This window comes from Lynx canadensis, chromosome A2 (genome assembly GCF_007474595.2).
Source record: "Lynx canadensis isolate LIC74 chromosome A2, mLynCan4.pri.v2, whole genome shotgun sequence".
Lineage (NCBI taxonomy): Eukaryota > Metazoa > Chordata > Mammalia > Carnivora > Felidae > Lynx > Lynx canadensis.
Window position 1 is genome coordinate 33,352,577 of NC_044304.2, and position 17,677 is coordinate 33,370,253.

At 45.4% G+C, this 17,677-nt stretch overlaps 1 protein-coding gene across 1 annotated transcript in view; it reads right to left on the reverse strand.

Annotated features, from left to right (window-relative positions):
• The window catches only part of MAGI1 (membrane associated guanylate kinase, WW and PDZ domain containing 1), a 635,623-nt gene extending 623,378 nt beyond the window's left edge, over positions 1-12,245 (reverse strand). The window contains 1 exon segment of the mRNA XM_030307184.1: positions 11,338-12,245. Within this exon segment, the coding sequence (XP_030163044.1) occupies positions 11,338-11,650 (313 nt within the window). The 5' untranslated portion in view covers positions 11,651-12,245.
• Positions 12,246-17,677: the final 5,432 nt, after the last annotated feature.

Consider the following 17,677-nt stretch of genomic DNA (forward strand, 5'->3'; position numbering starts at 1 on the left):
TCAATGTTCATCCTCCAAGCATGGTTTAATATAGCACAGCCTGAAATGGTTCTACAGCCACTGAAATGACAAAATACATATACGTGTAGTATATAGAAAAAACATCTATGATATTTAGGCACCAAAAAAAAAAAAATTCATAAAACAGCATGTGTTGTATTATCCAATTTTCATAAGAAAAAGAACCTCTCAAAAAAAATACCAGAAAAAAGTGTGTGTGTGTGTGTGTGTATAAAAATAGAGTATTAACACATATTTCTGAGTGTAATTACAATGTAGATATGTTTTCCTTTCATATTCACATCTTTCTGTATTGTACACACTGTTTAAGTGAGGAAAAAAATAAATTTCACAGAGAAAAGAAACATAAGCTGTGGAAGCACAAACCAACTATGAACAGTGATTGACAGTCATACTAGGTCATGATAATATTTGAGTATTTATAAGATTAGAAACCAAAACCTGGATGCCTATGCTTGGGTTGAGAAAAAATCCACACGCTCTAACACCAAGGAAAGTTCTTTTTTAACAACCTGATCCGGAGTTTTGAATTCTTAACCAAGCCACACAGACTTAAACAGGCTGATAGTTGGAGGAGGAAAGGAGCCTGCGCTCCCTATCAGATGTAAATTCTAACGCTCAGCCAAGAATCCAGGTGGTAAAATCCTGACTCTATTTAAATCAAGCCAAAGCGATGCCTTCCGTGGCCACATTACATAAGCCACAGGCTCCATCACTGCACACATCTGGTCAGAATCAAGGCCCTCTAAGACCTTCAACACAATGAATTCAATATTTTCTCTACAGTTCAAAATGCTACAACAACTGGCAGGGAACCATCTTAAATCATCATGGAAAAGTCAGACATATGGCTAAGTATATTTAATATGCCTTAAAAATAAGCCACGGATTTTCTAGCCAACAAGATCTCAGGCAAGAATCTTTATTTATTTAAAAGTTATGCCCACTCGTTACCCTCAAAAGAATGCAACTGAACAGATATTTCACCCACCTACAGAGGGCAGAGATTACAAACAGACAGAAAACAGGGATGCTGCCTTCAGGAATTCAAGAAACACACAATCCAGCATGGCAGACCGACAGGCAAATCTGCAATTACAAGACACAGTGGTCTTGAAATCAAGATGTATGTGGAGGGAGAAAAAGAGAGCTCAGAGGAGGAAGGAATCAGCATTGTTGGTGAGGGAGAACAGGCAGGCAAGTAAGTAGAAGAACTTGACCATATGGAGCGGCACACTCGGTGTCCCGGCCCACAAACACTTTGGGAATCCATTTTCATTTCTAGGACTATCCTCGTGGGGTCAACAGACGCGCTGTAACGCCCTCAGGTGGTAAGGGCACAACCCGAAAGAGGCGCATCCACGATGACCCCCACAGTAGAAGGACACAGGGGCTCCTGGCTACGAAGTCAACACATTCCTAGTGTGTAAACCCAGGATGAGAATTTTGGAAACAGGTAGATCTGAGCTTGAATCTTATCTGTGTCAGTGGCTGGGGCGGGGGGGGGGGGGGGGGGGGGGGAGTGCGGCGAGGATAAGTTACTTGACCTCTCCAGCTCGTTTCCTCGAGGCTAAAATGAGAATGGCATCATCTCCCTCAGCAAAACCCTTACCTGGGTCTCAGCAACCTATCAGAAGGTCAATAAATTAATAGTTATGATTAGTTTACTGCTCACAATTCAGATTCCCAGTCTCAACCCTGAAGTCATACATTAGAGCAGCGTTTCTCAACTTCAGCCTTATGGCCATTTGGGGCTGGATAATTCTCTCTTGGGGAGAGTGGGAGGAGGGCTGAATTGCACACTGTGGGATGTTCAGCAGGCTCCCTGGCCTCTCCTCCCTAACTGCCAGCAGCAATCCCACATCTCGAGTTATAACAACCAAGTATGTTTCCAGGCATCGCCAAATGTCCCCTGAGAAGCAAAACCACCCCCAGTTTTAAACCACTGCTTTAGAGGAACTCACTGAAGGGTGTCCATTTCTCAACTGAAAAGCATCATGGTTGCTATTTTGTAGATAATTCTGGTAAACACTGCCTGTATGCCAAGCAGAGGACTAAGTGTTCTGGGTACGTCTACCCATTTAATCCTCAAAAACAGCCGATAAGGCAGCTATTATTCTCATTTTCGACTGGGAGTACTGAGGTTCTGGGAGGTTAACATGCCCATGGTTGCTCAGCTGGGAAGTGACAGAACCTGGATTTGAACCCAACCAGTCTGACTCTAAACCCTTATAACCCCAAGTCCCACTGCTGCCCTCGCATTCCTGATTTGAGAACCCAGATACAGTGCCAGGAAGATCAGAGAACCTCAGTGTCAAGTTCTCAAAGACCATTCTCCCTGGGACCCCCAGGAAATAGAGAAAGGACTTCTTCCTCTATACCTATACGCAACCAGGGACCTAATGACAGTAATTAAATCAACTTGTCACTGGTGAGGTCCAGGGTTTCCTTCTTACTTGTCTGAACTAATCCAACCACAGCCCTTTCCAAAAAGTGGCATCTGAATCATGCAGAAAAAATAAGGGCTTTTTTTCTAGACTTTAAAAAGCTCTCCAGGAAACTATACCACAACTATCTCTCAAGAGATTCTTTCTTCTCTCTGGACTGTTTTCAAAGGAGGAATATTCAAACAGTAACAGAAGCCAACATTTACAGAGCACACACTATGTGCCAGGGCCTATGCCATGTGGATTCCTTAAACCTCCTCATTTTATTCTTCCATCAACCCTAGGAAGTAGGTATCATTATGGTCCCCATTTTCAGATGGGAAAATCCTGGCGCAAAGAGATGAAACACCTTGCCCTGATTCACCTAGCTAGTAAATTTAATAATCTGGCTTCTAATCCAGGCCAGCTTAAATCCAAAATCTACACAGCTACAATACGTCAATAAATTGATATGCCTGGGTTTTGTTACAGCATTGGTGTCCTGTTACCACTGTATCTAGCAATAATTCTGAAACGTGGCTTATAACCAGCGCATAATTGCCTTTTAGTTGCACCATCACACCACCGTCCATAAAGAGGGCTTCAAGTCTTGTCTCACGATAGGCTGAAAGATTGGCCTTATTGTGGAAAACATAACTGTGCCCCATTAAAGAGCACACAAAGGCCTCGGATGACAATAATGGTAGGGCTGACACCTTAGCATGGAGAAAATAATTCTCCCATGTACTTCTTTGTCTTGACAATGGAGGTGGTAACACATAGCTAACCGTGCCGGGAAGAACCTCTCACAGTCCATTTGAGGATGAGAGAGTTTGCAAAGTTCCCAGACATACTCAATATGGTGCTGCCAGAAACCCCTGACATGAAGACCAACTGAAAATGGTCATCAATGCCATCTTCAAGAATGTTCCTGGTGGCACCTGGGTGGCTTGGTTAAGTATCCAACTCTTGATTTCAACTCAGGTCATGATCTCACAGCTCAGGAGACAGAGCCTCACATCGGGCACTGTGCTGACAGCATGGAGCCTGCTTGGGATTCTCTCTCTCCCTCTCTCTCTGCCCGTCCCCTGCTTGTGCACATGCACTCTCTCTCTCAAAAAATAAGTAGATAGATGATAGATAGGTAGATACATAGATAGACAGATAGATAAAAATTTTAAAAAAAGAATCCTGGATCAATCATCTAAGCTCTACTTGGCCACACCCACAGACCTCAAATGACAAACCTTGATCAAGGTTGATGTGACCCATCACGAATTACCCACATGGTCAGAGACTATCAAATATGGGAATTTTCAGAGGCAACCGAGCTCAGGAGAGATTGATTCTAGTTCTCAATTTGCCAGTGGATGTTCAACAAATACTTGAGCACCTACTACGTACCAGGCACTATTTTCGGTACTAGGAATATAGCAGTGAACAAATCGAGAACATCCCTGCCCTCTGAGAACTTCTATTCTAGGAGGGACAAAATCAGGATTTTACTTATCTTGAAATGATCTATGTAAAATGGAGTGGAATAAAGCAGAAAAAGGTTATGGGGAGTGACAAGTAGCGTGGAGTTAAGGCTTTCAATAATGTGGGCAAAGGAGGTGTCACTGAGAAGGTGATATGTGGTAAAAACTTGAAATTCATGAGGGAGCAAGCCTTCTAGATGTCAAGGTGGGGACTAGGAGGCCATGGATGGGGAGAGACAAGAAATGGCATAGGCCAGATCACGGGGGACCTTGTGAGTCACTGTGAGGACGTCAGTTCTCACTCTGAGATAAGGATGACAGAAATGATTATAAGTAATGGATTACTCCGTTCTTCAATTACTTAGCCATAAAAAGAGAAGGTGATTATTTAATCATAAAATGTTCAAATTCCATCTCCTAATGTTGCTACATGCCTTCAGAAAGGTTAGCATCCAGAACACGATTGACTCAACACAGGACACTTGATGATAAAGCAGACACCAATATGATAGGCGTGTCCTTGATATCACGGGGGTTTGTTTGTGGAAACACCAAAACAAATTCACAAGAAATACGATATCAATGCAGACATCCATAGGGGTGCAGTATAGCAAAGCTCCAGTGTTTACGAGGGATTTTTCAAGGTTATTGATCTCACACAGAAGCTGCACAAAGATAGGCGAAAATGCCATAACCCACTTTTTTAGGATGTGAATGTCAGCCCTTAACCAATTTGACAGCCTTTATCCTCAGTGTATACAAAAATCAGTATATCCTGTTACACATATATACAAACTCAAGGAAGGCACCACTAACATCAGAGACCGGTGTTTTGCATTAAATAACCATCGTTTATAAAGCAACATCCTTCATGTAAACCCTTGCGGTAAGGAGATGTCAGAATGTTTTCTCTTATAAACCACTTAATTCCCCTTGGTGGATATCATCAATTCTGCCATCTGAAACCAGCTGGGTAATGAATGCCAACAAATGCAGTGAGCCAACTGTATGCCATTGCCTCATAAGGTCAAGTTAATCTATTTTTAAATAACATAGCCATTGGCAAAGGATGGCCACTGGAAACAATGGACAAGTTGGGTCGCCTGTCCTTGCATTATTTTTTCATAAAAGCTGTGGAATGTTCCATAGTGTAACCTAAAAATATCCTTCAGAGAGTGGTCTTTTAGCATGGAGAATAAAAAGATTGATTTTGAAAGTTTAAGTTAAAAAAAAAAAAAGACATATAAACACAAAGCACAATTTAAGAGCAAGAGAGGACAAAAATCAGACTGTTTTCTGCAGCAATGATCTGATTTGCTGTTGGCTGGAAAAATTGTACACAGGGACAATGCAACAAGAAAACAGAGGTAAGGTGTCATTCTTATGGATGCTGACACACAGCAGATCCCACATCAACAGAAAACTGAAAAGCCCCCCATCATCCTGTCTGCTCAGTATCTGAAATTTCACTTCTTAAACTCCAGTGAAAGTCAATAGGCAGGAACACTTCAGGGTAATTCATTAAACTTGTGGGTCAATACAAATTATGAGACACAGGGAATCAGCTGATTGGAAGATCTGGTAATGAGAAAAAAAAAAACGTATCAGGGTCTTAAATCAGAAGAAATAAAAGATGAATAGAGAATAAAAGGGGAAAGATGTAGATGGCCTAGTCTACATAAAAGACCACCTAGTCTTGCGATACAAATAACAAGCAACAAAGGAAAATCCATTCACGCGTCCAACAAATTTTAGTGAGCACCTAGGATTTGCCCAGGTACTATTTTAGGCCCTGAGAAACAGCAGGGTGAACAAGTGAGGCAACCGTGTTTTACATCCTAGGGGGAGGCGAGGCAGACAATAAAAAAGACACAAGGGGAGCCTGGTTTGCTCAGCTGGTAATATCTGTGACTCTTGATCTCGGGATCAGGAGCTCAACCAACCGCCTGCTGGGCACAGAGATCACTTTAACATAAATAAAAATGTTAACAAAAGAAGAAACAGAAGATAATGCGAACCTGTGACAAGTCACAAAACAGGATGAGGGGATCGCATGAGACTGCAGAGCCATCTTATACAGGGTCAGTGATGTGCTAGGACCAGCTCACACCGACCCTGGAGAACCAATTACATGCATCTCTTCCGAACTCAGGCCACAGATCTGGGGCTTGTCTCCACGGCAGCCGGTTATTAAACATTTAGCAGCACACGACCTGACACAAAGGAAAAGAATCAATCTTGTGACCATCTGGGGGTGAAGAAAAAGCAAGCCCAGGGACCCTGAAGCAGAATTCACGGGACACCAAGACAGGCAGGCCACTGTCTCAAAATGAGAATCATTTCGTTACCGAGCTGTTGTAGTATATCCCAATTGGTCAAAATAAACACACAACATCAAAACAAAACACAAAAAGGCACAAAGAACTATTTTCAATTGCATGTGGTCATAATTCCCTCATGACAGTGAGGGAAAGGGGCCAGTGGCGGTGGTGTGGTTTTTAAGTTGTGTCTTATTTATTGTCTCCATTCTGTCTAAATTGTGGACAGTTTCGGCTTCTGGGTAATTTGCAAAGCCACAAACTTCACCTACGAAAATATGTAAGCATGACCTATAATGTGACCAGTTTGGGAAACTACAATCACACCATTTTCAACTTTTGGAGTCTGGGTTATTCATGGGATTGCAGCATTTTATGAGTGCAAAGGACATCCACGGCGCACCCGTTTATTTTGGGCACAAAAGAAATGAAGAGGGGCACCTGGGTGGCTCAGTCCGTTAAGCACCTGACTCTTGGTTTCAGCCCAGGTCATGACCTCATGGTTTGTGAGTTCGAGCCCCACATGGGGCTCCGCACTCACAGGGCTCCACAATGACAGTGCAGAGCCTGCTTGGGATTCTTTCTCTCTCCCTCTCTTTCTGCTCCTCTCTCTCTCTCTCAAAATAAATAGACTTACAAAAAAAAAAAAAAAAAAAAGGAAAAGAAAAAATGAAGAAACTTACACCCAAAGAAGGTGATTTGCCAGAGAGGGTAGCACAAGCTGGCAGAGCCTGTTCTGGGAGCCCAGGACACCTGTGTCCTGCACCATATGCTCAGGGTTAGTCTGTACCTTAGGGCATTGAGTCTCAAAAGTGAGCCTCAGAATCACCTGAGGGCTTGTTAACAACTGCCCCATTGGCCCCGCCTCCTGAGGTTCAGAATCAGTAGGAAATTAGCACATCTAACCAGTTCCCAAGTGAGGCCACAGCCACTGGTCTGGAGGCCCTACTGGCCCACCTATGGAGCAGTTAGAAGCATGGGCTTTTGGAATCCAACACGGTTGAGTTCCAGCTCTACTACGGCTACTTGTATGACCCTCGGAAAGGCTACCCAAACTCTGGACCTCAGTTTCTGACATCTGATTCCAGTTGTGAGGAATAAAAGACAAAAGGTCCACAGAGTACTAGCTTAGCCAAGGACCGGGCACATTCTAAAGCAAGTGCTTAGCTTGTATCCGATAGCAAAGTATCCTTAATTACCTTATTTTCTTTTTCCACATACACTAGAATTCAAAAGACAGGGATGATTAAAGACTGGCAAAAATGTGGAGCGACTGGAATATTTCTGGCATCTCAATTCATAATAGCCAAAAGGGATCAATAGCCCAAATGTTTACTGACAAGCAAAAATATTTTAAAAACTGGTATGTACAGGAACTCCTGGGTGGCTCAGTGAGTTAAGTGTCCGACTCTTCATTTCAGCTCAGGTCATGATTTCACACTTTGTGGGTTCAAGCCCCATGTCAGGCTCCCACACTGAAAGTGCAGAGCCTGCTTGAGATTATATATATATATATACATATATATATATATATATATATATATATATATATATATGTGTATATATATATATATGTGTATATATATGAAAAAAAACCCTGGTATATACACATACCTACAATGGAATACTACTCAACAATAAAAAAGAACAATGAGGGGCACAGGACTGGCTCAGTCAGTAGAACATTTAACTCTTGATCTGGGGTTGTGAGTTCGAGCCCCACATTAGGTGGAGAGATTACTTAAAATCTTTAAAAAGAGGAAGGAGGAGGAGGAGGAGGAAAAGAAGAATGATACACACAATATGAAATCTCCAAAATATTTTGTTCAGCAAAAAAAAAAAGCCCAACACCAAAGAGTCTGTAGAGCTTTAGTTCATTGATAGGAACTTCAATAATAAAAAAAAAAAAAAAAAAAAAAAAAACCTTATCCATGGTAAAAGAAATAGGACAGCCTTTGCCTCTGGAGGAAGTGTGGGGAATGGACTGGAAAGGGGCAAGAGGGAAATTTGTGAGGTAATGGGAATATTCTAGATCTTGATTTGAGTGACCATAAAATAAACATATACATTTGTCAAAACTCACGGAACTACATAGTGAAGATCTGTGCATTTCACTACAGATGAACATAATATATACTTACAAAGCATAACAAGTATATACATGCTATATTATAGATACAAAATAACACACTGTATATAACATAGACAGGTATCCATACATTTTTTTAAGCACCTTGTAACAAAAGACTGTCTCCTCCATCTAAAATGAACCAAGTCCAAGCTGGTAGACCCATGGAGCTTGGTTCCTTCACAATTCAGTCCTGCTTCATATAATACCATTTGCTACAGACTATTTTAGTCTGTGCATCTTTCCAGGGAGCTGCCATGAAATAGAAACAGCATTTTCTCCCACAGGAAGACCGTGACATTTCCATACAGATGGCACCCAAAGTGCCCTGTGTCCCTGGGAGTGGCTAGCTCAGGGTGTGGAAAAAAGTAACATTTTCCTTTACCACATACCAAGGATGAGCCTACCTAATATGATTCAAACACAGTAATGAAGACATAGTAAGAGCAATTCTGTCGCAGAATTTAAATCATATTCTCGCCATGAAGGGGAACAGAAGATTAGTGAAATGCTCTCCAGTGCCATGTTTCTGTAATGAAGATGTTGAAAGAAGTGTACCCATGTAATTATTACCTAAAATAGCTTTCACACTGCAATGGATTCCATCCACATCTTAATGCTATCTTGAGTAGAACAAGTAGATTTACACACACACACACACACACACACACACACACACACACACACACCTGCTATGAACAGTACTGTGCAGCACATAGAATGGTTCTAGATGAAGGGAAATAACATTTGGTGACAGAACAGTTTCCTTTCAATCCAGAGGTGTCTGATTTCAAACACACTTGATTATCTGACCAATCCTTCCTTAGTTCCATGGTGAGACAGCCTGGCATTATGTCTCTTGATCTTTGATGACTGGTGGACAGAGGGTCAGCCACATGCATCATCTTGCACATTAAAAACAAGGCCCCACATAGGACCCACTAAGCAGATAATAGATGGGTAGGTACCCCTGCCTTTCCTCCAACCCTCTCTCCAAAATGACACCTGTAGCTGTTCCCACCAACTGCTTTGACACAGTGTTTTCTCTATAGTTCTATCAAGTCCTAACAATCCAGGTACAGGCATTAAGTTCATAATCCAGGTTCCTAGCGCTAAAAGCTAGACTGAGAAATAACTGGTCAAAGTGAATTAAACATAATATATCTTCTTTATTGGGCACTTACTATGTGCCAGGCACTGCTCTGCACACTTTCCACTTAACATCTTATGTAATACCCAAACAAATGCCAGTTTACAGATGAGGACACACTCTCAGGGGAAGGAGGTGTTAGACCTCAAGCAAAGCCTGGGGAGATGCACAATGAATAAGGCACAGTCTCTCTCCAGTAAGCTTGCCATCTAGTATGGAAATGAGGAGGGGCCTAACTCATAGATCAGAGTAAGTAAAAACTACAAAGTACACATTTAGGGGAGTCCAAAGGAAGAAGGGTTTGTTCAGCTTGGCAGGATGCTGGAGGACTTCTTGGAGGAGGTGTCCAAGTGGAAGATGAAGACATAAATGGAGGGAGCTTTCTATAAATGTCAGTCCATCACTCCCCAAACTACCAAAAGGCCTGACAATTCCTTCTGTCCCCCTCCTCTGTTTCATCTGGAACGGGCCTGCTTCCAAGGATCTGCTCAGCTCAGCCCAGCCCAGCCTTCCTTTCCTTTAACACATTCCTCCAGCTGCCACGTGCCCTTCCAGGCCCGCAGCACATATGGGAACTTTTCACCACGCTCAACTTTGCCACCTCCTCTGGTGCTTTCATGCGGGAGAACCTATGTCATGGCACTCGGTGGTGCAAGGGATACTTTAAGGGAATCAAGTCCTTCTCTGTTGGACTGATGCAAGGATAACCCCTTGCCAGCACTAAACTCAGGCAGGAGGGATTCCCCACCACCAGCAACCATCAAAAAAGTTGGCTTCTGAGAGAGGAATCTGCCTTCATTCCCTCCCCAGAAAACAAGCCCCCCAGTCCAGGAGGGTCATATCCACCCTCCCCCACCCCCGCCCCGGCCCCACCTCTTTCTCCTAGTGCTTAAGGCTTGCATTGACCGAAACCCTCACTTCTGGTATCTGTGTGACCTTGGGCAAATAACTTATGCAATATCAGTCCCAGTTTCCTTATCTGTAACATAGGGTTTATAAAAACAACCCGATCACAGAATTGTCAGTCAAAACAAAATAGTCCAAGGAAAGCATTCAACACACAGCCTGGCACGTAGTAAGCTAACAGTGAATAGTAGCCACCATTATCATCATCAACAATGATGATGGTGTTGGCGGAGAAGGCAGCATAAACTTGGGCCAGATTCGCGCAGACAGAAATACTCCTTCTTCTCCCCCCCCCCCCCCCCACGCCTGGGGCTGGGCCACACGGTGGAGACACATGCGTCATCCATCTCTGGGGTGAATGCAGGATCTTCAGGAGGCGGGCATAGGAACCGCAGGGCGGTCACGCCCCAGCCCACCTGGAGGGATGCCCTGGGGAAGATTTCCCGACGGAGGAGGTCAGTAACCACAGACCCCTCTTCTCGTTCGTACCCATTCTCCGGGTCTGGCAACAGATAAGTAGCAAAAGAACGCAGCGGCAGCGCCTGCTGCATCACTCCTCCGAGAAGCCTGGAGACCGTCCACTTTGCCCCTGACTCGGTTTGCCAAGCCTCCTCGCGCAGACAAGCCGCGCTGTACTCGGTGGCTGAGATAACAGGTTGGCAAACCGGGCCTGGGAAAAGTCTCTCCGCTGCCCGGAGGAAACCCAGCCCCCTCTTTCCAACGCAGGTGGGCAAACAATCCACAACCTCTCAACAACTTTGCTCATTTCACCACGACAGGGCGCACGACCCCAACTTCCCCTCTAAGCTGCGCTCGGAGGAGGAACGCGGGAAATCGAGATGCGGCGGGGGGCTCTCCGCAGGCCGCTCCCCGTTTTGCGGGCGCCTCCGGGAGGCGCGTCCCGTCTTACCTTGTCTGACGGCTTTGAAGGTGACGGCCTCCTTGCAGCTGTCGATGACTCCCAGCACGTCATAGCGGGGCAAGCCGGACACCCGGATCCCCTGCACCTCCAGAAGCAGCTCCCCCTCGCCCAGCCAAGGGCCCTCGCCGCCGCCGGGAAGCCCCGCCGCCTCGGCCGCGGCCACCGCTCCGACATACGGAAACTCCCCGTTCTCCGCGCCCCCCAGCACCGTCACCCCCAGCTCGCCCTGGGGCCCCCGTCTCACGGTGCATTCGTGAACCTTGCTAGTCCAGTGGTTCTTCTTCTGGATCACTCTCGACATGATGGGCTGTTACACCCCTCCTCCCCCCACAAAAAAATAATAAATGAGAGACAGGTGCCCCCCACAGCACAAGCCCCCAGGCCCCCCCGCTGGTTCATGGGAGGGACATCTCCCCCCAAATAACGCAACGGGAGGGAGAAACTTGGCAGCCTCGCTCCCCTGCACACACTCGCTCACTCAAGCCATCATAAAACAAACTTTCTGGTCTTCCCCGCGAGCCCTGCACAGGCGCCCGCGAGCTTTGTTTGCATTCCGGTGCTTCTCGGTCCACGTTCCGGCGCCCGACCGTTCTCTCCGGGACCAGAGTCCACTCTGCGCCGCTCGGGTTATTTTTTTTCCTTCCTTCCTTCCTTTCTTGCCTCTTAGAAACGCGGTGTCTTCTCTTTTCCTCCCGCCTGGCTCGCCTTCCCTCGCTGGCGGGCTGTTCCTGAGCGTGAGGGAAGCCCTTCCAGACAGTTGCTGGGAGCCCTGGAGACGCGGTAGCCGAGCGGGGGTTGGGGGGGACAGGAGGGAAGTGCCTGCGGCCCCTTTAAGCAGATACAAAGGCTCGGCTTGTTTTGTTACAGTTCATTCTATTCCGCGCCGCCGAGCGCAGCGGCCGGCGAGAGGAGACGCGCGCGCATGCGCCCCGCGGCCGCCTGCCGGCCGGCCCGCCCCACCTCTCCTTCCCGAAGGGAGAGATTCCAGTGTGCTTCCCGTTGGGTCCTAAAACCGATCTTGCAGACGGCAACTCACCCCCCTCCACGCACCCTTCTTATTCCTCCTTTCCTTGCCTTGCCCTAGAGTCAGCCAATCACTTGGGGCTAGGGGGACGCGCACGTGTTTTACTCCGACTGTTTGCAACTTTTCAAGTACAGGCAACCTGGCTTTGGCATTTTAAACCCATTTCAAACAGGTGGGGGTTGGGGAGGCTCACACACTCACCCTCGCGCTCACACGCACACACGCACGCACTCACGCCTGCCTAAGCCTCCTCGCCGCCCTCGGCCAGTGGCTGGCCACGCTGTCGGTCACCCCGCCGGGCTCGTCCACCCCCGCCCCTCCCCCCGCCCACCGCCCCGAGGCAGTTCAGTACCCCAGAGCCGTACGAGACCCGGAGTCGCGCGTCTGCTCCCTGCCTGCCTGCGCCCGCCGGTTCGGGTCCTGGAGCTGGGACTGCCAGTGTCTCTGCGGCCCTGGGTCCCCTGGCCGCCCACCTGGGATCCCTGTGAACTTTAGGATCCCCTTAAACTTTGGAGCCAACTTTTTAAGCCACGGGGAAAACTATAGGCAAGGGAATGGAGCCAACTGGCTGGAGGGGCTTCAGGTCTTCAACCTAAAAGGGGTCTAGCTTTTTAACTGCCTTTTCAGCAAAGACTTCTGGAGCCAGTCATCTGTTCCAGGCTCAGGTTGCTGGCTGAGCCGAGAATCCTTCGGACCCGCCCTGGGGCCAGGAGATTAGGATCACCCCCGGATCTGCGATCTGCACCCGCGCCCAGACGCCTGCGGGGGCGGGGGCTGCACAGCCAGCTCTCGGAATTCACAACCCGGGGATCGGTGCCGCCCTGGGGTGGGGACAGAGCGAGTGCCTTGCCTCCGCTAGGTTTCGGAATGATCTCGGAGGCTGCAGACAGAATACCCTGCACCGGGAACGCTGCCCTCCCCAAATACCCTCCCCCCCCCCCCACGGAGAGTCTCCCAAGCCATCTCTTTCCTCGCTGATTTAGGACATACATGTTCGTCTTTGGTCACAGAAGAGATACCAAGTGTTAAACAAGGGAGGGGAGTAGATGGGACTCAGAAAGGCTGGGATGCCGCAGTGGTTGGGGTTGAGAACCAGCCTAGGGTGGTTAGATTCCCACCCATCCAATCTCTGTGTGACTTTGAGCAAGCTCCCTGACCCCTCAGAGCCTTCCTTTCTCCCCTGTCACGTAAGTATAACAATAACTTACAAGGTTCTTGGGAGTATTACATGAGAGAACACTTGTTAAGTGCCTAGCTTGTAAACTGAATACTTGTAAAGAGGCTTATAATAAAAACTTATATTAGTAGTAGTTGTATTTGGAAAAACAATTAGGAAATCATTTGGGGTCTCCAGTTAGATGTTGATGATAATTCCTTCTCTTTCCTCTAAAGCTTAAGATATATGGGCACACATTTAAATATTTTTAAAGTAGTTTGTAGGGTGCTATTCTAAGCTAATAAAAATAAGAGAAGAATGTTGATGCTTCTTTCCTGAGACATCCAGAACTGAAAATCCCATTGCCTAGCATTTGTGAAAGAGGGAAGCAGCCAATTTTTCTTGGCTCTTCTTGGTGAGGGAAACTTCATCTCCAGCCTCTTTTCAAAGAAGCAATCCGTTTGTCTTAAACTTAACGGGATCAAAATGAGTGGGAGCTTCAAAACTTTATTCCCAAGCCCAAACACAGATCCATCCAATCAGAATCTCAGAGGATGAGCTGTGTCCTCTGAACTTGTAAGGTTAAGTGGTGTTGGTATACAACACTGAGGGCCACAGGTCCAGCACCTTGATTTCCTGAGCATTTTTTACAGCACAGAACCTTTTGGAGAACAAACCTAAGGTCCACATCTTCCTCTAGAGTGTAGGCTCCGGGAGGACAGGGAACTTCGGCAGTTTGGTTTACTGATCTGTCCCAGAACAATGCCTTGTAGTTCCCAATGCCTTCAGTTCCCAGAACAATGCCTTGTACCTAATTAATGCTCAAGTAGTTGTTGAATGAATCTCCCCACAAAAATGCACATTTTTGCATACCACCAGAAAGTGGAGTCACAGATGCCCCTACAAATCACTAGTAAGCCGGACCTTGTGTGTTTCCCCTGTTCCCCTCTCTATCTTCTAGTGGCCTGCTTGCTTGCCAAGAATTTCCCCACCTGCCTAGTTCCCTACCACCCCATGCAACTCTCACTGGCATCTGGAGCAGCCTACAGGAAGGGTGAGACCAAGTGTCCTGCAGGTCCTGTCCCTGCGGTGGTATCATCTTCCCTCTCGAGGATTCCAGGTGTCCCTGCAGTTGAGAAGGAAAAGGACTGGAAATTTGGCACAATTCAGATTTCAGATGTGGGATACCCCCAGGAAAAGAAGGGATACCTGAGGCTACAGAGGGCAGAATGGAGAGAGGTAGAGAGAGACGCATTATAAATCCAGCAGCATAAAAGAAATAATTCAAACCTCCAAAGCAGCTAAAACCACCAGTTTCCAGGTACTAAGTTTCTGATGTTCCCAAGCTTTATGTGCCTCCTCTGACCCTATCTACTCTGTTACACCCAGTCCAGTTCCTGTGTCCCTGTGCGGAAGTAAATTCGGGGCAGAAATCATATCTATCCTATCCAAACTTTTGAGTCCTCAGCACCTAAATCCATGCCTTGCTTGGATTGTGTACCATACCTACTTGCTGAATGAGTACATGAATGCATGGATAAAGTGTGACATTAAACTGGGGTACCGGCCTGGCTCAGTCAGTAGAGCATGTGACTCTTGATCTCAGGGTTGTGAGGTCAAGCCCCACACTGGTGTAGAGATTACTAAAAAAAAAAAAAAAAAAAAAAAAAAAAAAAAAAAAAATTTGAGACATTAAACTGTATGTGATTTCTAACACAAAACCCATTTAGATTTGGTGGCTAGAATTAAGGTATTTATAGATAGTTTTCTTGAAAGAACTCAAAGTTATCTCATCTTGAGGTAGATTTTTCTTGGATAGATGTAAAGTGAGAGCCTAGTGTTTTGGCTTCTTCCGTTTATGCTATGGACTTTGACTTTGGCAATACATTCCAATGGAGAAAATAAGACCACAAAATATCTAACTTTGAGACTTACTAAATGTGCCAGGATCATTATGTGCATCACTTTATTTAATCATCATAACAATGGTGTGAGGCAGGTATGACTTCGATTTTACAAGAGTGAGCTCGATTTCACAATTGAGGAATATGACCTTGATTTTACATGAATGACCTTGATTTTCAAGTGAGGAACGTGAAGCAAGTAAAGAAACTTGCTCCCAGGCATGGCAGTGACAAAGCTAGGATATGAACCCAGAGCCGTGACCCAAAGTCCATGCTCAGAACCACGGCGCTGTGAGAATGTAGGATGTGGTCATCTGCCATTTAGCCTATTCGGATAATAGCATTTTGGGGGTTCCTCAGTCTGTCACAAAGTGTGTGCACGCTAATTAGGTCACCATGCTCTCTCTTCCCTTTAATCTGATGGAATACGGTGTTCCTCTTTGGAATCCAATCTCCTGTCCCCCCCCCATCCATTGACTCAACGTGAATACCATACTGGAATGTACAGAGGAGTAATTTGCAAGCATTTCTAAATTGTTTGGAGGTCTGTGGGCTGTGGTACAGGTGATGTGCCAAACACACTTTTACTGTTATTGCATAAGCGTTTCAACAATGAACTGTTAATAAACACGGTAGATTCGGATGAGAAGTAAACTGTAACCCAATAAACTCTACCCAAATTAAGGTCTTATTTTCATATAACCAATTCCACTAAAGGGAAGAGAACAAAAAAATCCCACAAATATAAAATGTGCATTTCTTTTCTCTCTCCCAAATGCATTTCTTCCCAAAGTTTCCCGGTTGTGATTACAGAAATGTATCACTGCGGTCTAAAGTGGCATTTCACGGGGCGCCTGGGTGGCTCCGTCGGTTGAGCGTCCGACTTCGGCTCAGGTCACGATCTCACGGTCCGTGAGTTTGAGCCCCGCATCGGGCTCTGGGCTGATGGCTCAGAGCCTGGAGCCTGCTTCCCATTCTGTGTCTCCCTCTCTCTCTGACCCTCCCCGTTCATGCTCTGTCTCTCTCTGTCTCAAAAATAAATAAACGTTAAAAAAAAAATTTTTAAATAAAGTGGCATTTCACTTCATTTTTCTGAAAACGTGAGGAGAGAAAATGAGTTGGTCAGCTGTGCGGCAGAGGAAGACATATAAATTGATTACCTTTTAATTCCTGGAGAATGCCTTCAAAGCGCATAAATTATAGGTATCAGGATAAATACTCTGTATTTAATAAGGTAACTGACTCCATACAGGTGATTTGGAGCAGAAGACCAGCAGAGGAGATTGAAGCCTTTAGTTGAGAAAGAAGGAAAATGTCCACAAGGGCCATTCTCCTAGTCATCCGTGGGAGGCACTTTTATGATTTACTTGATAACTTGTTCTTTCTTAAACAGGGAGGCAGATGGGGGGTTTTCTCTAACCACAGTATCCCTCCCTTCAGTACTTCTAGATAGGCAAGTATAAATAAAAAGTTAATTCTTAGGGTGTCTTTCAAAACATCACAAGTGAGCTATTCTTTTAATACCCAGAAGAGTAACTCCAGGAAAAGGGTTTAATCCTGGATAATGTTGTGGTTCACTTCCATGTGAAAAATAAATATTGATAACTGCAGGATTTGAAACTTGATTTTGGGTTTGAGGAACCAAGAGAAACCCAAGAATTTATCATGGGAATCTCTCCTAAAATTTGGCGAATGGTTCAGCTATATAAAACACTAAATATCATCCTGGATAATTCCACTGGAAATACACCTGATGATATTGTTAATTTCCTTGAGAATAGGATATTTGCATTCTTTGATAACATTTTATTTCTTTTCCATTTCCCATCAACTCTGAAAACACAGTCATTTGAATATGGTAGATGCTTAAAAAAATACAGGATTTTATTATTGAAGTTGTTCATGCTCTGTATTACTTCTTTGTTTTGTTTTTTTAATGTTTATTTATTTTTGAGAGAGAGAGAGAGAGAGAGAGCGTGCAGAGAGAGAAGGAGACACAGAACCTAAAGCAGGCTCCAGGCTCTGAGCTGTCAGCACAGAGACGTCTCAGGACTCGAACTCACAAACCGAAAGATCATGACCTGAGCAGAAGCTGGACGCTTAACCGACTGAGCCACCCAGGTGTCCCTCCTTCTTTCTTTTAGATCATTAACAATTTACTGCACTGAAACAGAACTGAATGAGAGAAGAGGAAAATACACTTTGAAGCCAAGGGTGGGATGCCCAAATTTTTAAAAATACCCT